Source organism: Bufo gargarizans, chromosome 6, assembly GCF_014858855.1.
Source record: "Bufo gargarizans isolate SCDJY-AF-19 chromosome 6, ASM1485885v1, whole genome shotgun sequence".
Lineage (NCBI taxonomy): Eukaryota > Metazoa > Chordata > Amphibia > Anura > Bufonidae > Bufo > Bufo gargarizans.
Window position 1 is genome coordinate 279,622,819 of NC_058085.1, and position 27,565 is coordinate 279,650,383.

General features: G+C 45.7%; 1 protein-coding gene across 1 annotated transcript in view; it reads left to right on the top strand.

The window, feature by feature from the left end:
• The window catches only part of PHACTR3 (phosphatase and actin regulator 3), a 168,004-nt gene that overhangs the window by 42,356 nt on the left and 98,083 nt on the right, over positions 1-27,565 (top strand). Inside the window, exon 8 of the mRNA XM_044299648.1 lies at positions 377-530. Within this exon, the coding sequence (XP_044155583.1) occupies positions 377-530 (154 nt within the window). The remainder of the gene's footprint in view (positions 1-376; positions 531-27,565) is intronic.

The window sequence follows — 27,565 nt, forward strand, 5'->3', positions numbered from 1 at the left end:
AATATCTCTTAAAGATGTTTTTCACAGCATATGGATCAGATTTGGTAAAATTTCATCCACCTGAAACACACTGTGGATTTTCCACGCAATTCTGCAACCATTTTTTTTTAAATTATTACTCCAGTGCATCTAAAATATGAAAAAAATCAGTTTGCTAAAAAGTTTGGATATAAAATCGACTACAGTTTTATGTATACAGCTCCTCTGCAGACCTATGTGTCTGTGTGATAGCGGATTAAACATAGCCTCTGCAGTCATGTCCTACTGTCTTCATCTGCCCTCGCTTCTACTGTCTGTAGGTTAGCGAGAAGAGGGGCAGAGGGAATGGAGTAAAGCATGACTGCAGGAGAGGTCAATTCTCCTTCCTTCCTTTTAGGAACTTTGCCAAGAAAATACAAGAAGGAGCTGCTGGCAGTCAAACTGCGGAACCGGCCCAGCAAGCAGGAGCTAGAGGACAGGAACATCTTCCCCCAGAGAACCGATGAGGAGAGGCAACAAATACGACAGCAAATCGAAATCAAACTTTCAAAGTAAGTGTCTGGGAGAACTGGTGTTACTGGGAATAATCTGTGTTTGATGTCTCTGGGAAAGGAACCTCCAGGCCTTACCCATTCCATATACACTAACTTTTTGAAGCCAACAGTAGGTGGAACCACCAAGTGGCACCAACCCCCACCACACACATTGCAGATTTTTCAGATGCCCTTCTTTGAGCTCCACCAAAAGGACAGCCAGCAGCAGTGCTACCATCTGGTATCCTTGTAGCTTTACCCCTACAAATGTTAGCCATAGTGTCCCCATGTCCCTCAGACACAATATCCCCATAAGAGACAGTCTGTGCCCATCTTGCACCAGCTGATGTGTTCCCATAAGTGCCAGTCTGAAGGCACATAGGCTTTAACCGCAGACCCCATAAGGGTCAGCCATAGTTACCTAAACACCTCCTCAAATTATACAATCACCTTGTCCCCATAACAACCCCAGAGTCCCTTAAAGGGCATCTGTCAGCAGATTTGTACCTATGACACTGTCTGACCTGTTACATGATGCGCTTGGCAGCTGAAGGCATCTGTGTTGGTCCCATGCTCATATGTGCCAGCATTGCGGTGAAAAATGATGTTTTAATATATGCAAATGAGCTTCTGGGAGCAAAGGGGGCATTACCATTACACCTAGAGGCTCTGTCCTCTCTGCAGCTGCTGAGACCTCTGCACTTTGATTGACGAGACCAGGCGTGATCACGGTTACACTGTCTGCCCCTGTCAATCAAAGTCCAGAGAGCGCTGCAGTTGCAGAGAGAGCAGAGCCTCTAGGTGTAACGGCAACGCCCCTGTTTTTCTCAGCATGTGCCCTTTAAGATGATGCTATCATGTGTCCACAACTATTTTGTCACAGTAGACCCTCTGAGTGGGTGGAAATGTATTTATTCATCTTCCTAACTTCTTAGAGCTCAGACATATGACCGTATTTTTCTTCAGTCTGCCATCTGCATAACTTACTGATCCATTCATTTCTATGGATGACCGTTCCACAAATGATAGAACATGTCCTATTCTTGTCCGTATTGCGGGTGAAAAAAGTCAGTTCTATTGATGCGAGTGAGAAAAATGTGGATTCATTTTTTTGTGGATCGAAATACGGCCACAGCTGTGTGCATAAAGCCAAAAGCCTCGTCCTCATTTCTGTGCCCTTTTGACGTTCCTTAAAAAAATCAGTCCTTGTTTCATCCTTGAAGATGTCCATGAAGAATCCGTGTTTGGTCTAGGTTTGCACCGGGTATCGAATTATCGATACCCAATAGATACTTTTGTACTGGTATCGATTCGATGCGGCACCTGAGGGGTTAACTGCCGCAGATCACAGCTCCCTGTCATAGAGGTCGGGTGTCAGCTATATGATTCTGCAGCTGGCACCTGCCTCCTGTATTTGAATTAATGGGTGAGTTATCTTCATTGGTGGCTCAGTGCGCCCCAGTATTTAAAACATTGGTGGTGCAAGTGCGCCCCCCCCCAACCCCCCAGTATTAAAGTCATTGGTGGCAGTGGCCACAGGGTCCCCTCCCCCCTCTTCATTTGTGGCAGTGGCAGTTCCGATCAGGGCCCCAACAGTGTAATCGCGGGGCTCCAATGGGTTACCATGGATGCCAGGACGCTACTGAAGCCCTGGCTTCTGTGGTAAGCTCCCTGCTGCTGTGTGCACTATGCACAGGGCAGCAGTGAGAGTGTAAGATCCTATTCACCCTAATAGAGCTCTATTAGGGTGAATAGGACAAGGGCTCTAGCCCCTAAAGGGGCTAATAGTTAGTAAATAAAAAGTAAAAAAACAAACAAACACCAAAGAATAGTTTAAATCCCCCCTTTCCCAGTTTTACATATAAATTATATAAACAATAAATAAATAAATAAACATATTACATATTTGAGAATGAATAAACTTACGCAGGCTAAGTGAATATATTTACTAAGTGTGATTAAATAGACGATAACACAAACAAATCACATACAGAATAATAAAAAGTAAATAAACATCACTAGTGTAAATATGGGGAAGGGATTCGGTCGATCATGCTATAAACACATGGCTACCTACTACGTTAGAACACATGACCAACACCCCAGGGTATATAAGAGATAGGGCAAATCAATACTTACATCCTACCTAGGATGAAGTGCCTGGTGGAACCCCAATTAATTGTTAGTGCAGACCACAGTTATTCCCATCAGCCCCTGATCATTCAGGAATGTGGACTTTACAAAGCACATCATCAAACATAATGGTAATAGGAAAATGGAACAGAATTAAAGGGACAGAATAAATGCGTAATTAAAACATACTCTTACAATGCAGGGAGATTGCTACCCTTGGTTAGATTGTGTAGGTATTCAGTGGCGTGCATAGGGGGGGCGGTCCACCCTGGGGGCCGGCTCTCAGGGGGGTGCCAGAAGCAATGAGCGCTTCCATCAATACAGATGGAAGCGCTCATTGCTGGAGCACTGACGCCCACATACTGAGGCAGGGTACGGGAGCGCATAGCTCCCTGCCCCGCCGCCGATCACTGCCATAGGCTTCAGGCCTAGTAGGCCTGAAGCCTATGCGCTAGTGAAATCCCGGCGCAGGCGTGCGTGACGACGCCTGTGCCGGGACGCAGCAGCACAGTGAAGTGTGCGTGCCTTCCTCTGCGAGCAAGCGCAGGTGAGTATTAAGCTTTTAGGTTTTTGTTTCTTTCGTTTTTTTTATTTGATGTGCCAACTTTGGGGGACATGGGGGGGACACACAGAAAGACATGTGGGAGAAAAATATTATGGTGGGATACTGTGTGGGGGGAAATTATTATGGGAGGGATTACTATGTGGGGGGCAAATTACTATATGGGGGCAGGGTGGGAGAAATTACTGTGTGGGGGAAATTACTGTGGGGGGGGGGCAGTATGGGGGAAACTACTGTGTGGGAGGCAGTGGGGGGGACACTACTGTGTGGGGGCAGTGAGAGGGAAATTACTGTGGGGGCGCAGTGTGGCGGAAATTACTGTGTGGTGGCAGTGTGAGGGAAACTACTATGTGGTGGACGGTGTGGGGGAAACTACTGTGTGAGGGGCAGTGTGGGGGAAACTATTGTGTGGGGGAAATTACTGTGTGGGGGCAGTGGGGGGGAAACTACTGTGTGTGGGCAACTAGTGTGGGGGCAGTGTGGGGGAAATTACTGTGTGGGGGGCAGTGTGAGGGAAACTACTGTGTGGGGGCAGTGTGGGGGATATTACTGTGTGGGGTGAGGTGGCAGTGTGGGGGAAATTACTGTTGGGGGCAGTGTGGGGGAAACTACTGTGTGGGGGCAGTGTGGAGGAAACTTTTATGTGGGGGCAGTGTGGGGGAAATTACTGTATGGGGTAGAGTGGGAAAAACTACTGTGTGGGGGCAGTGTGGGGGAAATTACTGTATGGGGCAGTGTGGGGGAAATTACTGTATGGGGCAGTGTGGGGGAAATTACTGTGTGGGGCAAATTACTATATGGGGCAGTGTAGGGGAAATTACTGTGTGGGGCAGTGTGGGGTAAATTACTGTATGGGGCAGTATGGGGGAAATTACTGTATGGGGGCAGTGTGGGGGAAATTACTGTATGGGGGCAGTGTGGGGGAAATTACTGTATGGGGGTAGTGTGGGGGAAATTACTGTATGGGGATACTGTGGGGAAAATTACTCTGTGCTTGCAGTGTGGGGCAAATTACTGTTGGGGGGCAGTGTGCGAGAAACTTTTGTGGGGGCAGTGTGGGGGAAATTACTGTATGGGGTAGAGTGGGAAAAACTACTGTGTGGGGGCAATGTGGGGGAAATAACTATATGGGGGAAGTGTGGGGGAAACTACTGTGTGAGGGGCAGTGTGAGGGAAACTATTGTGTGGGGGAAATTACTGTGTGGGGGCAGTGTGGGGGAAACTACTGTGTGGGGGCAGTGGGGGGAAACTAGTGTGGGGCAGTGTGGGGGAAATTACTGTGTGTGGGGGCAGTATGGGGGATATTACTGTGTGGGGTGAGGGGGCAGTGTGGGGGAAATTACTGTTGGGGGGCAGTGTGGGGGAAATTACTGTTGGGGGGCAGTGTGGGGGAAACTACTGTGTGGGGGCAGTGTGGGGGAAACTTTTATGTGGTGGCAGTGTGGGGGAAATTACTGTATGGGGTAGAGTGGGAAAAACTACTGTGTGGGGGCAGTGTGGGGGAAATTACTCTATGGGGCAGTGTGTGGGATATTACTGTGTGGGGCACATTACTGTATGGGGCAGTGTGGGGGAAATTACTGTATGGGGGCAGTGTGGGGGATATTACTGTATGGGGGCAGTGTGGGGGATATTACTGTGTGGGGGCAGTGTGGGGGATATTACTGTGTGGGGGCAGTGTGGGGGAAATTACTGTATGGGGCCAGTGTGGGGGATATTACTGTGTGGGGGCAGTGTGGGGGATATTACTGTGTGGGGGCAGTGTGGGGGAAAATACTGTTGGGGGGCAGTGTGGGGGAAACTACTGTGTGGGGGCAGTGTGGAGGAAACTACTGTATGGGGGCAGTGTGGGGGAAATTACTGTATGGGGTAGTGTGGGGAAAATTACTCTGTGCTTGCAGTGTGCGACAAATTACTGTTGGGGGCAGTGTGCGGGAAACTTTTATGTGGGGGCAGTGTGGGGGAAATTACTGTATGGGGTAGAGTGGGAAAAACTACTGTGTGGGGGCAATGTGAGGGAAATAACTGTATGGGGGAAGTGTGGGGGAAACTACTATGTGGTGGACGGTGTGGGGGAAACTACTGTGTGAGGGGCAGTGTGAGGGAAACTATTGTGTGGGGGAAATTACTGTTAGGGGGCAGTGTGGGGGAAACTACTGTTTGGGGGCAGTGGGGGGGAAACTACTGTGTGGGGGCAACTAGTGTGGGGGTAGTGTGGGAGAAATTACTGTGTGGGGGAAAGTGTGAGGGAAACTACTGTGTGGGGGCAGTGGGGGGGATATTACTGTGTGGGGTGAGGGGGCAGTGTGGGGGAAATTACTGTTGGGGGGCAGTGTGGGGGAAACTACTGTGTGGGGGCAGTGTGGAGGAAACTTTTATGTGGTGGCAGTGTGGGGGAAATTACTGTATGGGGTAGAGTGGGAAAAACTACTGTGTGGGGGCAGTGTGGGGGAAATTACTGTATGGGGCAGTGTGTGGGAAATTACTGTGTGGGGCACATTACTGTATGGGGGTAGTGTGGGGGAAATTACTGTAGGGGGGCAGTGTGGGGGATATTACTGTGTGGGGGCAGTGTGGGGGAAATTACTGTATGGGGCCAGTGTGGGGGAAATTACTGTATGGGGGCAGTGTGGGGGAAACTACTGTGTGGGGGCAATGTGGAGGAAACTTCTATGTGGGGGCAGTGTGGGGGAAATTACTGTATGGGGTAGAGTGGGAGAAACTACTTTGTGGGGCAAATTACTGTATGGGGCAGTGTGGGGGAAATTACTGTATGGGGCAGTGTGGAGGAAACTTCTATGTGGGGGCAGTGTGGGGGAAATTACTGTATGGGGTAGAGTGGGAGAAACTACTGTGTGGGGCAAATTACTGTATGGGGCCAGTGTGGGGGAAATTACTGTATGGGGCAGTGTGGGGGAAACTACTGTGTGGGGGCAGTGTGGAGGAAACTTCTATGTGGGGGCAGTGTGGGGGAAATTACTGTATGGGGTAGAGTGGGAGAAACTACTGTGTGGGGCAAATTACTGTATGGGGCAGTGTGGGGGAAATTACTGTATGGGGCAGTGTGGGGGAAATTACTCTGGGGGCAGTGTGGGGGAAATTACTGTATGGGGGCAGTGTGGAAGAAATTACTGTGTGGGGGGAAATTATTATGGGGGGCAGTGTGGGGGAAATTACTATATGGGGGCAGCGTGGGAGGCATTGCTATTGGGGAGGCACTGAAGGGGCAATTCAATTATTTCTGGGAACACTATACAGGGATTATTACCTGGGTGTTATTATTACTGGAGGCACCCTAGGGGACATTATAACTGTTGTAGACACTATAGGGACAAAATAGTGAGCCCAGTAGACATAATTTGGGTAATTTATCAAACTGGTGTAAAGTAGAGCTGGCTTACTTGCCCATAGCAGCCAATAAGATTCCACCTTTCATATTTGACAGCTCTTTTGGAAATCCAGTTCTACTTTACACCAGTTTGATAAATGACCCCAATTACGGTATGTCTACTGGGCTCACTATTTTTCAGCAGTATAGTACCTGGGATATTAGGGGGCACCACGGGCACAGTATTAGGGGTGGCGGCAGCATGACACTGTGGGGACACCAGGATGGGGAGGTTGATGTAAAAACTGAGAAATCTAACATGTCCGTATTACAAACTCTGCAGAGACGAGACACGGCTGAAAGAATTTGTCATGGCGGCCTAACGGAGGAGAAAAGGAAAGAGAAGGTCTACATGACAGGAGATGCCCTTGGATGTAAGCGGTATGTGGTCAAGTATTGGGGAAGGGGGGTGCCAGAGAAAGCACCCGCCCTGGTTGCCAAACACCCTAGGCCACGGGTGTCAAACACAAGGCCCGCGGGCCGAATCCGGCCCGCCAGACCTCGTCATGTGGCCCGCGTAGCCGCCGCCGGCCGCCAGCCTTCACCTTTTATTAGGCCCGTGCAGGAAGTGATAATAAATCGCATAATGAGCGGCAGGGCTTTTTTTCAGGCGGAACGCACCGGAACGGCGTTCCGCCACCTTTTGACATCGCAGCCTGCCATGCTCCAGCATCGCAGGCTGCGATGTATCAGCTGGGAGGAGGACCTGGGGGCCGGTGCGTTCACTGTGCTCCGGCCCCCAGCTCCAGTAGTTATAAAATGTGTACAATTAATAAGGATTCTATTCATGAGGCCCCCTCTGCAGTAGAACATTCAATATAGCCACATCCTACTCACAGGGCTGTTATCTTAATGCTGGCCGGCCGGGCAGACGAGCGGCAGCATCACGACTGACGTCATGTGCCCGGCCTACTTTCTGAATGAAGGAGGCGGCGCAGGCATGTGACGTCAGTCGTGACGCTGCCGCTCGTCTGCCCGGCTGGCCAGCATTAAGATAACAGCCCTGTGAGTAGGATGTGGCTATATTGAATGTTCTACTGCAGAGGGGGCCTCATGAATAGAATCCTTATTAATTGTACACATTTTATAACTAGTCTGTACTGGAGCGGCAATGGGGGGGGGGGGTCTGTGGATGGCACTGTTATGGGGTGGGTGGGGGTCTGTGGATGGCACTGTTATGGGGTGGGTGGGGGTCTGTGGATGGCACTGTTATGAGGTGGGGGGTCTGTGGATGGCACTGTTATGGGGTGGGGGGTCTGTGGATGGCATTGTTATGAGGTGGGGGGGTCTGTGGATGGCACTGTTATGAGGTGGGGGGTCTGTGGATGGCACTGTTATGGGGTGGGGGGTCTGTGGATGGCACTGTTATGAGGTGGGGGGGGTCTGTGGATGGCACTGTTATGGGGTGGGGGGGTCTGTGGATGGCACTGTTATGGGGTGGGGGGGGTCTGTGGATGGCACTGTTATAGGGTGGGCGGGGTCTGTGGATGACACTGTTATAGGATGGGGGATCTGTGGATGCCATCCCCAGATCCCCCATTAACAGTGCCATCCCCATCTGGGGGGTTTCTTTGCTGGACTTTTATAGCCCCCCTAAATTTTACTTGCATCCCTGTTCTCTAAAGGGGCGGTTTTAGGGGGCGGTCCTAGGGGTGGGCAGATCCCCCATAAGTGTCACCCACAGATCCCCCATAAGTCCGATACAACCGGCCCTTTGAGGATGACCAAACTGCTGATGCGGCCCCCGATGAATTTGAGTTTGACACCCCTGCCCTAGGCACTCCACTGCTGGTACTGTCACCAACCAGGCGATAACAGCCTATGTCAGGAAAACCCCCTTGAAGGGGTTGTCCGAGATTTCGATATGGATGACCTATCCTCAGGAGAGTTCATCAATATCAGATCACTGGAAGTACACGCCCCAGTTTAGGAATGCCAGAGTGGTGTAATGTCTCTGTATGGTAGTGGCAATGGTGTCAACGGTGTCTCCTACCTGGGTACGGCTGGACTCCTGGATCCTGGCTCACTTGCAATAAATTGAGTGTAGTGCTAGTAGGAGTAATAGAGGAATTTTGCAGCAGAAATTGAGATCCAGACTTTTGGTAAAGTTCAAACTTGTCTTTACTGATTGTAACTTTAATCCAAGCAAGATACAGCTTTAGCCTTTGGTCCCAGCAGGTATTGGCAATGGTTGGCAGGAATTTATCTTCTGCTCTATCAACCTGGAGCTTGCAGGAAAGGATGTCTGCTTTGTAGCTCTAAACTGTGGCAGGAATATGGCTTCTGCACTTTTAATCTTCTGCTGTATGGGGACTGACTAGCTGAGGAGGAATATGGCTTCTCCTGGGTCTCTGGAACTTTACTCACAGTTATCTTCTCAGGGTATGCTGTCGTCTTGGAACTGGAGTTTATCTGCTTTCTTCATCCAGCTGAGGCTGCAGGGCTCAGGCGGGGGATGGGGATCAATGTCTCAGCCGAGACAAGATCCTGGCTTTCTTCTCTATCTCAGGGAGCTCCTAACACGCACACCCTGCACTTAGCAGGGGGTGGGCTACACTCCCTCTAACTTCCTTCACTCCCCATTCTGCAGGATATGGGCACTGCCCACTCTGCTCACAGAGGGGGGAGCTAAGCTGGAACGAACTATTCCAGCTTAGATATACTAAACTGAACCTAAGTCCTTGCTAACACACTGCTGCCACCTGCTGGTGAACATGGAAATTACAGCAATAATTTGATTTAACGAGGTTTTATGCACATTTGTGAGGATATAATGTAAAATCATATTAGATCCTCGAAGCGGTCCGATAAAGCGCTAGTTCACCGCCGATCTCCAGTGATAGGCATGTTCCACTCCCCAGCCTGCCTAAATGTCTTCATTTAAGAAGCAATAAAGCTTTGAAGTTTAACCAGCATTGGTGAGTGCCGCACTTATTCTCTCTCATAATACTGTCTTCATAAGAACCTGTTCCTCTGGGTTGCTGAGCACCACACGGGACTTTGTTTGAACGCTGGTTGGTCGTGGTTTGACCGTCTATTGGGGTTGTTTCTGTGACTCAACGTTTTCTACTTCGTTTCTGACAAAATTAATGCTCTTAGTAGATTGTAGCGGGGTAAAAGAGTTTAGTAACACAACTCTGGGGTGTTACAGAATGTATTACCTATCCATTTATCCTGTTATTGGACCCAAAGCAAAAACCGTATGGACAGGTCAGGAGGATGACGGGCAACTTGACCTGAATTGTCCTGACCACAGTCAATTACTGTAAAGCATCTACAGTACATTCACATACAGTCCTCAAAGAAATATTTAAATTTTGATAGAAGGAATCAAATACTACATAATGTACCAGGAAATCCAGAAATAGGAGTAGACAGAACACAGAGCTATTACTGCATCGGCCTGCACAAAATAACAAGAGGAAAATAACAACATGTTCTTATTCTGGAAAAGCAAATTGTCCCGGGTGGATTGCGGCTCTCGGAAGATCTTCCATCAGCAGTTACTGATTAGCTCTCTATCTGCTGCTGCTGCTGACGGCTGAGGCTTCTTGTACTGATCCACAAGTGACCGTCTGGACACAAGCATGCAAGTAAAGATCTAAAGGGTTTGAATACTTTTTCAACCCATTTTTTATGGCTATAAAATAATACATGAAACAACTTTGCAGATGGTATTTATTACAACTCTCCATTTTATGTATACAGTGCCCATGCAGACCCATGTGTCGCCATGGTTACAGACTACAGCCACTTAATAGTTCTGTTCTGCAGTCATGTAACTCACACTTCCTGATCAATGGCTGCCTGGCTGATTCTGTAACTTTAAAGGGTTGGCCACTCTCAGCAGGAAATACTTGGAAATGGGCTACATAAACAAAATGCATCACTTCTCACATATCATACCTATACTTAGAATTTGACTTTAACAAGCCTTGGTTGATGACAAGGAAATAAAGCCAAGCTATCCGTAGACAGCTGTTTTGGGGTGCTTGCTCCTCATCAGTACGAACTAGGATTCTGGCTGTCTCTGTGTGATCCCTTGCATGCAGCTTAGGTAGAGTAATGGCTCCCCCTAAAGAAACCATTCCTGACTTACTGGAAGTGCTCCATGGTTTGGAGACTTATTGGCTTGGGAAAGCAATATGCAAAAAGGTATCTCCCAAGGAAAATGATCTCCCAAGCTGATGGATATTCACCTTGGCAATTTTCCCTTGTCATGTCCCAAGGCTTTTTAAAAAGTCAGATTTTGACTCATTGGGAGTTACTTCCAAAAGGTGTCACTAGCAAGATGGTTGTTGTCTTTCCTTGGGAGATACCTCTTTGAATATTGTTTTCCAGTGGAGTATTGCCAATACATCTCCATACCATGGACTTTAAGGAGAGTTAGTACGATACCTAAGCTGCATCCAAAGCATCGCACTCAGACAGCCAGAATTTTACTCCATACTGATGAGGGGCAAGCACTAGTGATGATCGAGCATGTTTGGCCGAACACCTTTTCGGCTCGATCATCTTGATGCTCGGCACATGGCTGTATTCGGCCGAGTACTGCATCTGCTCGAGCGCCATGATCGAGTCTCCACCCCACACGTTTTGTGGCTGCTACGCAGCCAAGAAACGTACAGCTAAGTGCTGCCCTCACTGTAATTCCAGTAGCCATGTTGGCTACTGGCATTGCAGTGATTGGCTGGTCGGCACGTGTCATCGGGTGCTATGTCGGCACGTGTCATCATGGGTGCATGTTTGGCTCATTCGTAGTCAGGGAGAGCTGAGCATAGGAAGGGACAGAGAGTGTAGGGAGTGTAATTGAATATTTTTTTGTACAAAAACATTTCAGAAGACCCAAAAGTCCTTGTAAGGACTATTGTGTGTGACAGCAGCAATATATGTTTGTAGTGCAACCTGCGCTAAATTGCTCAGTGTTAGGGAGAGCTGTGCATAGGAAGGGACAGACAGTATAGGGAGTGTAATAGGAAGATTATTATACACAAAACTTTTCAGAGACCAAAAGTCCTTTTAAAAACTATTGTGTGTGACAGCCGCAATATATATTTTTAGCGCATCCTGCGCTAAATACCGCGTAATAGGCCGCTGCGGACAGTTAAATTATTCACGCCACATCTCCTGTGTAAAGTGTGTGCATCCCTAAAATATCAGTGACATCCAGTACTCTTTCCGTAGACGATGTCCGCTGCGGACAGTTAAATTATCCGCACCACATCTCCAGTGTAAAGTGTGCGCATCCCAAAAATATCTGTGACATCCAGTGTACTTTTTCAATAGATGGTGTCCGCTGCAGACCGTGAAATTAGCTGCGCCACATCTCCTGTGTAAAGTGTGCGCATCCCTAAAATATCAGTTACATCAAGTGTACTTTTTTCGTGTCTGCTTCTGACAGTGACATTACCAGGGCCACATCTGCAATGTAACGTGTGCACTTCAAAAACTTATCTGTGACATACATTGTAACTTTTCCGTAGACGGTGTCCGCTTCTGACAGTGACATTACCAGGGCCACATCTGCAATGTAACGTGTGCGCTTCAAAAATGTATCTGTGACATACATTGTAATTTTTCCGTAGACGGTGTCCGCTTCTGACAGTGACCATACCAGGGCCACATCTGCAGTGTAATATGTGCGCTTCAAAAATGTATCTGTGACATACAGTGTACTTTGTCAGCTTTGAAACCATACTCCCCCCGGAACCCAAAGACTTTGGTTTCCCGGAAGCAGCTTGGCGGGTCATGGGAATAACGTCACCGTATTGCCGGTTGTCATTGTTTATGGTCAGAACTACGACGGTATCTAATCATCTTCAAACCTCCGACTTTCGTTTTTGATTAATGAAAAAATTCTTGGCAAATGCTTTCGCTTTGATTCGTCTTTCGCCGGTCCAAGAATTTCACCTCTAGCGGCGCAATACAGATGCCCCCGGCCGTCCCTCTTAATCATGGCCCCAGTTCCGAAAACCAACAAAATAGAACCGAAGTCCTATTCCATTATTCCTAGCTGAAGTATTCAGGCGACCCGGCCTGCTTTGAACACTGTAAATGTTTTTAATGGTCAGCTCAGCAGCAGGCCTCCGGATATAATTTTTTAGAGGGTCAGATCACCTGCAGGCCCTCGCATATAATGTTTTAAAGGGTCAGCTCATCTGCAGGCCCTCCCCTACAATCTTTTACAGGGTCAGCTCACCTGCAGGCCCTCACCTAATTATACCCAATAGGTAATTTGCGCGCATGCTGCCTTGCTTGGATGTGGTAGCCGTTTATCAGGCTCCCTCCTCGGAATCGAACACTGATTCCCCCTTACCTGTGGTCACCGTGATTGGCGCTAAAAATAACATTGAAAGTTGATAGGGCAGACATCCGAATGGATTGTTGCCGTCACGGGGATGTGCACTCAGCCCCAGGTTATCTAGAGTCACCAAAGCGGCAGCAGGCCCGCGCCCATAATATTTTAGATGGTCAGATCAGCAGGCCCTTGCTCCAAATGTTTTTGAGGGTCACCAGCAGGCCATCAATCATAATTTTTCAAGGCTGTGTATGATGCCCTTAATTATGTGTAACAAAGGGTGTATTGGAGTGCCAGTTCCTTGTAATTTTTGGCAGCCCTTTCACTTAGTGCATAGGCTTTATGAGTGTAGGAGTCCCACTACCTGAACAATTGTACCACAATGTGAATGAGGCCCTCCTTTATGTAATATACAGGTTGTATCGGAGTGCCTCTTCCTTGTAATTTTTGGCAACACTTGCACTTTATATACAAGTAAATATACAGGAAAAAATTTCTCCTTACAATGTTTCTACTAAAATCTATTTTTGTGCTTATTATTATCAGTCTGTAAAAGTGGCGTACTACTCAGACAACATTGTTCCCAGCAGTGACCTGGGAGTCCAAGATGCACCCAGACATCCTCCCCATGCTGTTCCCAAACTATTTCTGTGTTTTTTTTTTCATCAATTTCAGACCTTTTCCTATGAACCAGGAACCAGGCTGGTTTTCCCATTGACTTCCATTATACTCGGGTGCTCGGTAGAGCACCCGAGCATCCAGATGTGTTCGGCCCGAGCCCCCGAGCACTATGGTGCTCGATCAACACTATCAAGCACCCCAAATCAGCTATCTATGGATGGATATTTGGCTTGGCTATTTTCCCTTGTTATTTCCCAAGGCATGTTAAAAAGTCGGATTCTGACTCATAGGGAGCTACTTCTACAAGGTGGTGCAAATTAGATGGTTCTCTTTCCTTGGGAGATACTTTGCATATTTTTCCATTGATAAAACCATATAATGGCTTGTTCATTTTGGGATGAGTTTTAGTTTTTTAGTTCCATCATTTTGAGGTACATATAACCTATTAACTTTTATTAACTCCTTGGAGGAATGGGAAAAAACAGCAATTCCTCCATAGTTTTTTCCATCTTTTAAAATGTGCCTAATACATAAAGGTATACAACAATGGCAGACATTGTGGCCTTTAGTAAGCCTGTGTCTATCATGACAACCATTGGCACTCCATTATCACATAGCTCGGATACTGATGGGGGTGACATTCCCTCTGCCAAACCACTTAGCAGTCGCTATTGACCATGGCATCTCAGGGGTTAACAGACTTATCTGCAATCTAGGCCATTGCAGGAGGGTGTCAATTGTATGCCATAGCTGACACCCACTTCACCAGGCTCGGACAGGCCCACAGGAGAATAGGTAGTGGGCTCCCAGTCTACCAGTATAGTGCAGTGACCAGGATGCGGGTATAATAGTCTATAGTTTTGTTCGTGACGCCAATTGCAGCGTGTGCAGGGTACTAACGCAGGGCCCTTTAAGGTGTTGTAACTCACGTACCAGGTTACAAATGCCAGAGTAGTGTGATTTCTCTGTATGGTAGTGGTAATAGGGTCAATGGTGTCTCCTACCTGGGTACGGCTGGACTCCTGGATGCTGGCTCACTTGAAATAAATTGAGGGTAGTGATAGTGGGAGTAATAGAGGAATTTGCAGCAGAAATTGAGATCCAGACTTTTGGTGACGTTCAAACTTGTCTTTACTGATTGTAACTGTAAGCCTGCGAGGGGGGGCAGCATACGGTTCTGTTCATTCACGGAGGTACAGATGATATAAAGTTCACGTCACTTTTTATTTAGGGTCGGATTTCAGGAAGTTTACATGCTTTTTAGTGGAACCCAGGATTTTGAGTATAGCAATAACAAATCACAAAACAAAAGCCTTCCCGTCTGGGACTAACTAATAACACAAAGAGTTTGTCTCACCTAGGCTACGGTTGGTAAGCTGACATTCACACAGCAGGTAGTCTGTTCCTTGGTCCTCAGTATTCGCAGCACTAAGTGCTCCACAGCACTCTGTATATAGTAATCTAACGAGGTTAACTGCCTTGAGGTGTTTCAGAGCATAACAACAAACTGGCCTGGAAGGAAGGGAACGGTTGCTCCCTCTACCAACCTTAACAACCGTTCTGCATATTCCAGGCCCCGCGTATTCCAAAAAGAATCCTGCCTAAACAACTAAGTTTGTTCAGGCCACAGCACTCCCTGGATTACACTTACTTCACCCAGGTGAGAAATCTGGGTAAAATATACCTTCCTTCCACCAGTATTCCACCTGCATGACCACATATCCCCCCCCTTCCCCTTCTCCAGACCGGAGGACTGGGTACCTGTTCCCCACATGCAATGCACCCTTGACATCTGCATTTGTCTGTAGTTTCCCTGGCCTATGTTGCAACATTAAGACAATAGGACTGGCCCACGCACTCCTAGATTCTTCTTTCACTCCCAACTCCAAGATTCTCTTTACCTCCTCTGACACAGCCTTCCTACAGACTTCCAGAATACGGTAAGGTTTTAAGTTTACGATCTTACTGGGTTCAGTGATAATCTGATGGCTAATCAGATGGGTTCGTCCTGGTAGATCAGAAAATTTCTCCCGATTGTGTTGCAAAAACTTTTTTGCCTCTTGTTGTTGTTTCCCTGACAGGGTCTCTACCTATTTTCACAGGAGGAATGGGGTGGGATTCCTTCTCTATTTTTTGGGGAACTTCTGCCAATAGGGACTCCCTATCCTTCCAGGGTTTAAGAAGGTTAATATGATACACCTGGAAAGGTTTTCTTTTCCCCGGCTGATGTATCTTATAGTTAACGTCACTTATTTTTTCCACTACTTCATAGGGACCTTGCCATTTGGCGAGAAACCTACTTTCCACTGTGGGAACTAATACCAAGACCCTATCCCCAGGGTTGAAACTCCTAATCCTTGCAGAGCGATTATACACCCTACTTTGGGAGGCTTGGGCCTTCTGCAAATGCTCTTTCACTAAGGGCATTACCGTCTTAATATGCTGCTGCATATGGGTTATATGCTCAATAACACTTTTGAAAGGAGTAGTCTCACTTTCCCACGTTTCTTTGGCTATGTCAAGAAGTCCCCGGGGATGTCGGCCATAAACTAACTCAAATGGGGAAAACCCTGTGGAGGCTTGGGGTATCTCCCGGATTGCGAACATAAGGTAGGGTAGTAGGCAATCCCAATCTCTGCCATCACTCTCTGCTGTGTGCTCAAAAATGGTTAGATATGTCTCAATATCGTCCTCCGGGGTTAACTTCTGTAGCGACTGTTGCACAGTTTTCCTGGGATTCCGGGGAGATGTTGGAGCAGTCTGGGAGACAACCGGCAGGGCTTTTGTAAGGGCGGCCATTTGTTCTGACAAAAGGCGGTTCGTCTCCTGTTGGCGTAGGTTCGCCTCAGCCTGCGCTTTAATAAACTGGGTTATGGCTGCTTCCATATTAGCGTGTGTCTCCTGCAGGCCGATAGCGGGCTTTACCCACGACATCCACTGGAGCAAAAAGTTATTGCAGAGAACAAACGAAGAGAGAGAAAAAAAAATTATTATAATATTTTTTTGTGTGTGTGCCGTTACTGTTAGCAACCGTTAAGCCCGTATCCTCCACCAATTGTAAGCCTGCAGGGGGGGGCAGCGTACGGTTCTGTTTATTCATGGAGGCACAGATGATATAAAGTTCACGTCACTTTTTATTTAGGGTCTGATTTCAGTCAATGGAGTATATTCAGACCAAGGTCTTGTTACCAGTGGGGTACCTCAGGGATCTGTTCTGGGACCCATATTGTTTAATATCTTTATCAGCGAAAATTGCAGAAGGCCTCGATGGTAAGGTGTGTCTTTTTGCTGATGACACAAAGATTTGTAATAGGGTTGATGTTCCTGGAGGGATACACCAAATGGAAAAGGACTTAGGAAAACTAGAGGAATGGTCAAAAATCTGGCAACTAAAATTTTATGTTGATAAGTGCAAGATAATGCACCTGGGGCGTAAAAACCCAAGAGCAGAATATAAAATCAGTGATACAGTCCTAACCTCAGTATCTGAGGAAAGGGATTTAGGGATCATTATTTCAGAAGACTTAAAGGTAGGCAGACAATGTCATAGAGCAGCAGGAAATGCTAGCAGAATGCTTGGGTGTATAGGGAGAGGCATTACCAGTAGAAAGAGGGAGGTGCTCATGCCGCTCTACAGAGCACTAGTGAGACCTCATTTGGAGTATTGTGCTCAGTACTGGAGACCATATCTCCAGAAGGATATTGATACTTTGGAGAGAGTTCAGAGAAGAGCTACTAAACTGGTACATGGATTAAAGGACAAAACTTACCAGGAAAGATTAAAGGACCTTAACATGTATAGCTTGGAAGAAAGACGAGACAGAGGGGATATGATAGAAACTTTTAAATACATAAAGGGAATCAACAAGGTAAAAGAGGAGACAATATTTAAAAGAAGAAAAACTACTACAAGAGGACATAGTTTTAAATTAGTGGGGCAAAGGTTTAAAAGTAATATCAGGAAGTATTACTTTACTGAGAGAGTAGTGGATGCGTGGAATAGCCTTCCTGCAGATGTGGTAGCTGCAAATACAGTGGAGGAGTTTAAGCATGCATGGGATAGGCATAAGGCCATCCTTCATATAAGATAGGGCCAGGGGCTATCCATAGTACTTAGTATATTGGGCAGACTAGATGGGCCAAATGGTTCTTATCTGCCGACACATTCTATGTTTCAGGAAGTTTACATGCTTTTTAGTGGAACCCAGGATTTCAAGTATAGCAATAACAAATCACAAAACAAAAGCCTTCCCGTCTGGGACTAACTAATAATACAAAGAGTTTGTCACCTAGGCTAGGGTTGGTAAGCTGACGTTCACACAGCATGTAGTCTGTTCCCTGGTCCTCAGTATTCACAGCACTGTGTGCTGTCCTTGCAGGCTTTCACCTAAATGAGCCACAGCCGCATAATCCAGGCCCCACGTATTCCAAAAAGAATCCTGCCTAAACAACTAAGTTTGTTCAGGCCACAGCACTCCCTGGATTACACTTACTTCACCCAGGTGAGAAATCTGGGTGAAATATTCCTTCCTTCCACCAGTATTCCACCTGCATGACCACATAACTTTCATCCAAGCAAGATACAGCTTTTGTCTTAGGTCCCAGCAGGTATTGGCAATGGTTGGCAGGGATTTATATTCTGCTCTATCAACCTGGATCTTGCAGGAAAGGATGTCTGCTTGTTAGCTCTATACTGTGGCAGGAATTTGGCTTCTGCACTCTCTATCTTCTGCTGTATGGGGACTGACTAGCTGGGGAGGAATGGCTTCTCCTAGGGTCTCTGGATTTTACTCACAGTTATCTTCTCAGGGCATAGTTTCTTCCTGGAGTTGTCTGTAACTTTCTGCTTTGTTTCATCCAGCTGAGCTGCAGAGCTCAGACTGGGAATCTGATCAAATCTCAGCACGAGACTTGGTCCTTGCTATCTTCCCTATGCAGGGAGAGCTAGAACTGGTTCTAACTGTTTTTTTCCTCCCTTGCTGCAGGATGTGGGGAACTTCACTTCCCTTAAGCAGGGGGGCAGAACAGAACAAGATCGTTCCACTCTGAACGGCCAAAACATTAAAACTAATGATGCTGCCACCTGCTGGTCAGCCTGGAACATTACAAGGAAAAAAATACCTTAAACATGGTTTTATGCACATTTGAAAATGGCATGAGCAAAATCATATGTGATGACAATATAAAGGCCCTTAACAGATAGTAGCAGGGTGGAGACGTGTAGTAACACAATTCTGGGGTGTTACAATAGCATCTACATATAAAAACAGGGTAGATTATTTAAAAACTACCCAGTTTATTATTATAGATGCATCAGGTGGCTGAGACGACTTCTAGATACAGAGGCAGGCCAACTAGTATCCTCTTTCCCCAGGAACTTGCCTTCTAGACTTTTTTGCATGGACCCCCATCATCCTGAGAATCTTATTGCTGGCTATCACTATCTGAGCAGGTAGTATTTGCATGTAGCTGAACAGTGAGCCCCCAAAATAAACTTTACTGGAGGGTCCTAGACACCCCAGCCTGACACTGGCCATCACTGTGCTGTATACACCATTTTGGAACTAAAGGCCACCTGCCCATGACGAAATGGAGCAGGAAAAGGTTAAAAATATATATTTTTATCTGCCTACAGGTACCGATGGCAGGAGCTCACTGCATAGGAAAAACAATAATAAATCAGTATGCAGTGAGCTCCCCCTAGTGGACATAATTTTTATTATTTTTTTCATTTATTATACCTCAATAGGGAAATGTATGATTGTTGCATGCAGTTTTGGTGCAAGTCCTGTTTTGCATTTTACAATGCTTGTTTCCATGGTTACGACCATCCTACAATCCATCAGTGGTGGCCGTGCTTGCACACTATAGGAAAAGGCACTAGCCTATGTGCACTCTCACAGTCCCAACCAGCAGAGAGGCAGGCGCTTTTTCCTATAATGCGTTACCATGTAACCATGGAAACGAGCAGTGTATAATGTGATGAATCCAGCCAGCAAAGGAAGCAATATGGATGATAACAATATATTAGTAAGTGTCTTGTATTAACTTCCTTTACATAATAAATGCTATTTGCTGAAGTGAGACAACTCCTTTAATGATTCAGGTGTATCATACAGTTATGTTTTTTTTGTCAACATGTTTTTATTGAAAATAGTTTTCTTATTTTTTAACCAGTCACGGACAAACATGACAAACAGAAAAACATTAGGGGGGTGGAAAGGGGATGGTGGGAGAAAACATTGAGGAAGAAGTCCTGCTGCAGTAGATAGGGCTCTTCATTGTGTCCGAATGAGCCCTTTGGGTGGAGAGCAGCAGAAAAATATTGGAGATTTATCATGAGGGAAATTTCTGCATCAATTTTGCAGGAGTCTGCACTGCCATAATTTCTGCCAAATTTATCAAATGTCACATCATGTTTGGTAAATTTGGTGGAAAGCCAACAATTCTTTCTTGAGATGTTTTTCTACTTCCTGTGCCACCCCTTTATAGGAGTAGGATTGAGACAAATTTTGCAACCTTTCAAAAGTTGCAGTTGATAAAATCTGTCTTAAATCAGCTCAACAGGCCAACCATGTCCGCTTTCCCACTCACTTTTCAAAACTGGAGTGAGTGGTGTAAAAAGGCAAAGTATTGCTAAAAAAAAAAAAGTGCAAATAAGCCCAAAAAGTTTCAAAGCCCTAGTTTGCGACTTTTTGAAAACAGAATTCTGGAGTGGAGCGCTTGATAAATTTCCTCCACTGCGTCCATAGCAGTTCCAGATTGAGATGCGGTAGTGGGGTAAACAGAGGGAACCGCCTGAGGGTTCAGATTAGTCCACTATGCAGCAGGTATGAGGAAAAGGCGTTTTTTTTATCCAAGGTGCAGAGTCAGTGACCACCACTGCAGTTAGAAGGTGGTGCAGAGATACAGGGCAGTTCACCTGGGGTTTGGAGAGCAGAAAGGATGCAGAGAAGAGGGGGCTACTGAGGAACACACTTCGAGGGTCCGAAGTAGCAAGGAAAAGAATATGCACAAAAAGGATACGAGCACTCGGAATAGGTAGGATTGCTAAACATTTGGAATGCTTTAGGTACGAGACTGTATCCTTGACTTGACACGGGTAGACTGTTATTGCAGAGAAGTGTTTTCCCAGTTCATTCAAAAAAGAAAGATAATTTTTTCAAAAATTGTTGTCAGGACAGGAGATCTGATCCCAGCCTGGTTTGCAGGTTGTTTTTGTGAGCAACGGCGGAGATGCTAATGGCTTATTTTACTGCTTTGAAGAGTCCGATCGGTAGTAAGCTTTGGGCCATGAGAGATCACCACCCCAGTTCCAAAGCAAGAGTGTTATTAATGTTTTCTCTTGAACTGCTCATATATACTTGTTTTTTTATTTTATGTTTTTTGGTGATGGGGGCAATGTTCTGAGAATTCATACTTTGCTCAAGTGATTTTTGCAACTGGTCTAATGGGGCACAAAGTATGGAGAATGTGCTGAGGGTTATTCTCTAGTAACCCAGCATGGAGGACATTGTTATAATTATTCTTATATGTGTAATCATTATAATTATCATTAGACTTTTTCTTCTAGATTTACAGTTTACTGTTGTTCGGGGGAATTATACGCCGTATGCGCGGTCCTGCAGGAACACACATAATAAGAAAATCGTGGCTCCCAGTTTCTAAGCAACAAACTCTTTGCCATTATTATAGGGAAACCTGACTTGTTTCCCAGTCATTCTTGTTTGATACTTCAAGGTTCAACTGATGTTACTGGATCACAACAACTGTGAGTGTGACCATGGCAGCCTTGTCTACAGGCCCGACAGACCCCTGTAAAATCAATTCTTCTATTATAAGGTGTAGGATTGACTGGTGTCAGTTTGACAATACACTGTTGGTACTGGGTCAGTTCTCCTCTTTGCTTCCATTCACACATTTTTGTGGGTCACAGTAATGGCTAGTTGCCATTCAGGAATCTCAATTATTGAAGGCTTGATGATGTGCCATACAAAGTTTTTATGATATATGTCCACCCTGCTCACTAGCACTAGTCTTAGCCTAAGTGACCAGACTAAAGCACTGGAATTAGGTAGATTGAAGGACCTGTATTATGCAGACTGTCTCCAGACCAAAGTCACTTAACAGCTACTCAGTGGTGCCAAGTTTCAGAGAAATCATACAAGGCACAAGTCAAATTTTCATTGCTCATTGACTAGGGTCTTTCTCTTTATCATGAATTTCAGCGTCTTCATATTTGATTTATTAGGACTTGCTTATTGGCCTTTCTGCCTTATCCGTAGCTGCATTATCCATAGTCTTTTGCCAAAATGTTGTGTCAAAAAAGAGTAAAAAAAACATGAATAACAAATACACCGATTGGCTTGAACTGATCCTTTTTGTCCATCACGTAGAAGCTACTGTTGTCTATAGCATTTGGATCTCTCTTTAGTAGGTAATATTGAATATAAGGAGACGCTTAATTGAATAGCCTACCCACTAATTTTAGTGAGACCAGTTGACCAGTTGTACTGTATACTGGAGCATTCTGACTGTCTCCCAAAAGAACATGTGAAGGAAATATTGTAAGCCAGTGCTAGAGATGTCTGTATTAAGAACAAATACAGTTGCAAGAAAAAGTATGTAAACCCTTTGGAATGATATGGATTTCTGCACAAATTGGTCATAAAATGTGATCTGATCTTCATCTAAGTCACAACAATAGACAATCACAGCCTGCTTAACCTAATAACACACAAAGAATTAAATGTTACCATGTTTTTATTGAACACACCATGTAAACATTCACAGTGCAGGTGGAAAAAGTATATGAACCCTTGGATTTAATAACTGGTTGAACCTCCTTTGGCAGCAATAAGTTCAACCAAAGATTTCCTGTATTTGCAGATCAGATGTGCACAACGGTCAGGAGTAATTCTTGACCATTCCTCTTTACAGAACAGTTTTAGTTCAGCAATATTCTTGGGATGTCTGGTGTGAATCGCTTTCTTAAGGTCATGCCACAGCATCTCAATCGGGTTAAGGTCAGGACTCTGACTGGGCCACTCTAGAAGGCGTATTTTCTTCTGTTTAAGCCATTCTGTTGTTGATTTACTTCTATGCTTTGGGTCGTTGTCCTGTTGCAACACCCATCTTCTGTTGAGCTTCAGCTGGTGGACAGATGGCCTTAAGTTCTCCTGCAAAATGTTTTGATAAACTTGGGAATTAATTTTTCCTTCGATGATAGCAATCCGTCTAGGCCCTGACACAGCAAAGCAGCCCCAAACCATGATGCGCCCACCACCATACTTCACAGTTGGGATGAGGTTTTGATGTTGGTGTGCTGTGCCTCTTTTTCTCCACACATAGGGCCAGATTTATGGTTTGACGGTAGCAGTTTATCTGTCAGTAAGCAGATTTACAAAAGTCGCACATCTTTACGAAAAAGTCGCATGTTTTAGGAAAAAGTCGCATGTACTATTAAAAAGTCTCATAAGATAAGCATTGTCCTCACTGGAGTGAAATTGCGACTTTTTTGTGACTTTTTTGCAACTTTTTAAATAGTCCCAATAGTAAATCTGTCTAGAGATTCATTTACATAATAAAACACGCCCACTTTCAGAAAACTGGTGAGCATAGTGCAGAGCAGAAAAAAGTCGCAAATTTGTGTGCAGTTTTAGCGTTTGGGACTTTTTCACTCCATTATTCTGACCTGAGCTAATGATAAATCTGGCCCATAGTGTTGTGTGTTTCTTCCAAACAACTCTACTTTGGTTTCATCTGTCCACAGAATATTTTGCCAGTACTGCTGTGGAACATCCAGTGGCTCTTGTGCAAACTGTAAACGTGCAGCAATGTGTTTTTTGTGGACAGCAATGGCTTCCTCTGTGGTATCCTCCCATGAAATCCATTATTGTTTAGTGTTTTACGTATCGTAGTTTCACTAACATGTTAGCATATGCCAGAGACTTTTGTAAGTCTTTAGCTGACACTCTAGGATTCTTCTTCACCTCATTGAGCAGTCTGTGCTGTGCTCTTTCAGTCATCTTTACAGGACGGCCACTCCTAGGGAGAGTAGCAGCAGTGCTGAACTTTCTCCATTTATAGACAATTTGTCTTACCACTGGACTGATGAACAGCAAGGCTTTTGGAGATACTTTAATAACCCTTTCCATCTTTATGCAAGGCAACAGTTCTTAATCGTAGGTCTTCTGAGAACTCTTTTGTGCAAGGCATCATTCACATCAGGCAATGCTTCTTGTGAAAAGCAAACCCAGAACTGGTGTGTGGTTTTTATAGGGCAGGGCAGCTGTAACCAACACCTCCAATCTCCTCTCATTGATTGGACTCCAGTTTGCTGACACCTCACTCCAATTAGCTCTTGGAGATGTCATTAGTCTAGGGGTTCACATACTTTTTCCACCTGCACTGTGAATGTTTACATGGTGGGTTCAATAAAAACATGGTAACATTTAATTATTTGTGTGTTATTAGTTTAAGCAGACTGTGATTGTCTATTGTGACTTAGATGAAGATCAGATCACATTTTATGACCAATTTGTGCAGAAATCCATATCATTCCACAGGGTTCACATACTTTGTCTTGCAACTGTACATGCTTGGCAAGAAAAGCTGTCAACAAAATAAGCATTCAGACTAGAGCTATCTAATGTACTTGGTCAGCCTAAAGGTGCATTTAGATGGCCCGAGAATTGTGCAGATGATCAGGAATAACTATTCCTGCAAATGGTCGTTCCCGACAATCTGCCCATGTTAGGCTACTTTCACACTTGCGTTTCTGTGTCCGCTTGTGAGATCCATTTCAGGGCTCTCACAAGTGGCCCAAAACGGATCAGTTCAGCCCCAATGCATTCTGAATGGATAAGGATCTGTTCAGAATGCATCAGTTTGGCTGCATTTGGTCTCCGTTGCATTTTTTTAGGTGGTCACTCAAGTGCAGCTTGCATCGTTTTGGTGTTCGCCTGACGATGCAGAGCCAAACTGACTTACAATGTAAGTGTCACGGAAGGTGTACAGGAAACAAGACAACACAAAATGAATATAAGACTCACTGGATCCAAAACTAAGGAACAAAAAGGGAGACCCCTGCATCAGACCTGGCACTCTCCCTGACTGCTCAGCCTATGCGAAAATCCCAATGGCAGATGATCGCATATTCTCGTACCTCGACTGTATAACACCTGAACACCCTATAATAGTGAGGGGACACGACCACCGGCTCCCTACACTAGATACGGAGGGAGTCCGGGTCACCTGGGATCCAGCAAACAGAATTTAAAAAAACACAAATTAATACACAACACTTATCTTGTAGAAGACTGGGAAGTAGGATCAGCATGCACACACACTCCAGGAAGAAGTATAAACCGCACACTGATGCACTATGGGGAGGAATTTAAAGGGATGCAATCAGTACAACTACATGACAGCTGAGAGAGGCTAACGAGATGAGGAACTGAAAGCAAAACAAAGGAAGCTCAAGGAGGAGGTTCTGAAAGGCATCTGTCAGAGCTTCTCAGATGTCTGGTAGTGACAGTACCCCTCCTTCTAAGAGTGGACTCCGGACACTCAGAGCCCACCTTCTCAGGATGGGACCTATGGAAAGCCCTGATGAGACGAGTAGCCTTAATGTCCGTCACTGGGACCCACATCCTCTCCTCAGGACCATAACCCTCCCAATGAACGAGGTACTGGAGAGAACCGCGGACAACACGAGAATCCACAATCCTAGAGACCTGAAATTCAAGATTACCATCAACCATAATTGGAGGAGGAGGCAAAGATGAGGGTACAATGGGTTGGACATAAGGTTTTAATAAGGACTTATGAAAAACATTATGGATCTTCCATGTCTGAGGAAGATCAAGACGGTAGGCAACAGGATTGATGACAGACAAGATTTTGTAAGGCCCAATAAACTTAGGACCCAACTTCCAGGAGGGAACCTTCAATTTGATATTCTTAGTAGACAACTACACCAGATCACCAACATTCAGGTCCGGACCAGGCACACGTCTCTTATCTGCCACACGCTTATATCTCTCACTCATGCTCTTTAGATTATCCTAAATCTTTTGCCAAATAGATGACAAAGACGAGGAGAATCTGTCCTCATCAGGTAAACCAGAAGACCCCTCTCCCGAGAATGTCCCAAACTGCGGATGAAACCCATATGCACCAATTTGCTAAAACGGTCCACCACCACCAGAATCACAGTCTTCCCCGAGGAACGAGGCAGGTCCTTAATGAAGTCCATGGACAGATGGGTCCAAGGACAGGAAGGAATGGGTAAGGGAAGGAGAGGACCTGATGGCCGTGAATGAGGGACTTTGGCATGAGCGCAGGTCTCGCAGGCTGCCACAAAACCCTCAACCGACTTACGAAGCGCCGGCCACCAGAATCTCTGAGCAATGAGATCCACTGTGGCTCTTGCCCCCGGGTGCCCAGCAAGGACCGTATCGTGGTGTTCCTTAAAAATCTTGTGTCTTAAAGCGAGAGGCACAAACAACCTCCCAGGAGGACAAAGATCAGGAGCCTCTGACTGGGCTGCCTGCACCTCTGCCTCCAATTCAGGAAAAAGAGCAGAGACCACCACACCTTCAGCCAAAATTGGACCCGGGTCTTCAAAATTCCCACCTCCCGGAAAACAACGTGACAGGGCATCTGCCTTCACATTCTTAACCCCAGGGCGGAACGTGACAACAAAATTAAACCTTGAAAAGAACAAAGGCCATCTGGCCTGTCTCGGGTTCAGACGCTTGGCTGACTCCAAGTAGGCTAGATTTTTATGGTCAGTAAACACGGTAATAGGGTGTCATTCTCTTCTGCTTTCCACCCGCAGTCGAATGGCCAGACAGAGCGCGTCAATCAGAATCTGGAGACATATCTGCGCTGTTTTGTGGCGGTTTATAATGTCACGGAAGGTGTACAGGAAACAAGACAACACAAAATGAATATACGACTCACTGGATCCAAAACTAAGGAACAAAAAGGGAGACCCCTGCATCAGACCTGGCACTCTCCCTGACTGCTCAGCCTATGCGAAAATCCCAATAGCAGATGATCGCATATCCTCGTACCTCGACTGTATAACACCTGAACACCCTATAATAGTGAGGGGACACGACCACCGGCTCCCTACACTAGATACGGAGGGAGTCAGGGTCACCTGGGATCCAGCAAACAGAAAAACACAAATTAATACACAACACTTATCTTGTAGAAGACTGGGAAGTAGGATCAGCATGCACACACACTCCAGGAAGAAGTATAAACCGCACACTGATGCACTATAGGGAGGAATTTAAAGGGATGCAATCAGTACAACTACATGACAGCTGAGAGAGGCTAACGAGATGAGGAACTGAAAGCAAAACAAAGGAAGCTCAAGGAGGTGGTTCTGAAAGGCATCTGTCAGAGCTTCTCAGATGTCTGGTAGTGACAGTAAGTCAATGGGGATGGATCTCAATATGATGCAATTGAAAACGGATCTTTCCTCCATTGACTTTTAATGTAAGTCAAGTGCAGATACAAGATGCATCCGCACCGAAATCCAGTGAGAAAGTAGCCTAAATGTGTCGCCAATCGCCCAATGAATGAGCGGAATCCCCCTTAAGACCATGGACCTTTACTGATAAGAATGAAAATAGAATAGAACTTTTGACAGTGGAAGAAACTGGAAATCCGAGTCGACGCTGTCAGCTGTCACATTGACCTGCCGCCTACAGAGAATCAGCAGCGTTACATAACCAGGTCGATGCTTGTGTTGCTGTAGTCAGAACAATAACAGTGAAAAAATGTGTGCGGGGTGACATTACATAATGATGGAAAGGATGGAAATGATTCTCATGGTCATATCATTCAAAATGCATATCTATTCAGGGGCATATCTTGGAAAGTTTATAGAGAATATAATAGAATTGTATTAAGATCGTGACCAGTGGACGGGTCATGTTGAGACTTGTCGTGTTCTATGTATAGAGCATAATAAAAATGTATTATGGTCATGTCTAGTGGTGGGGTCATGTTAGGGGTTGTAGTGTTAGAAT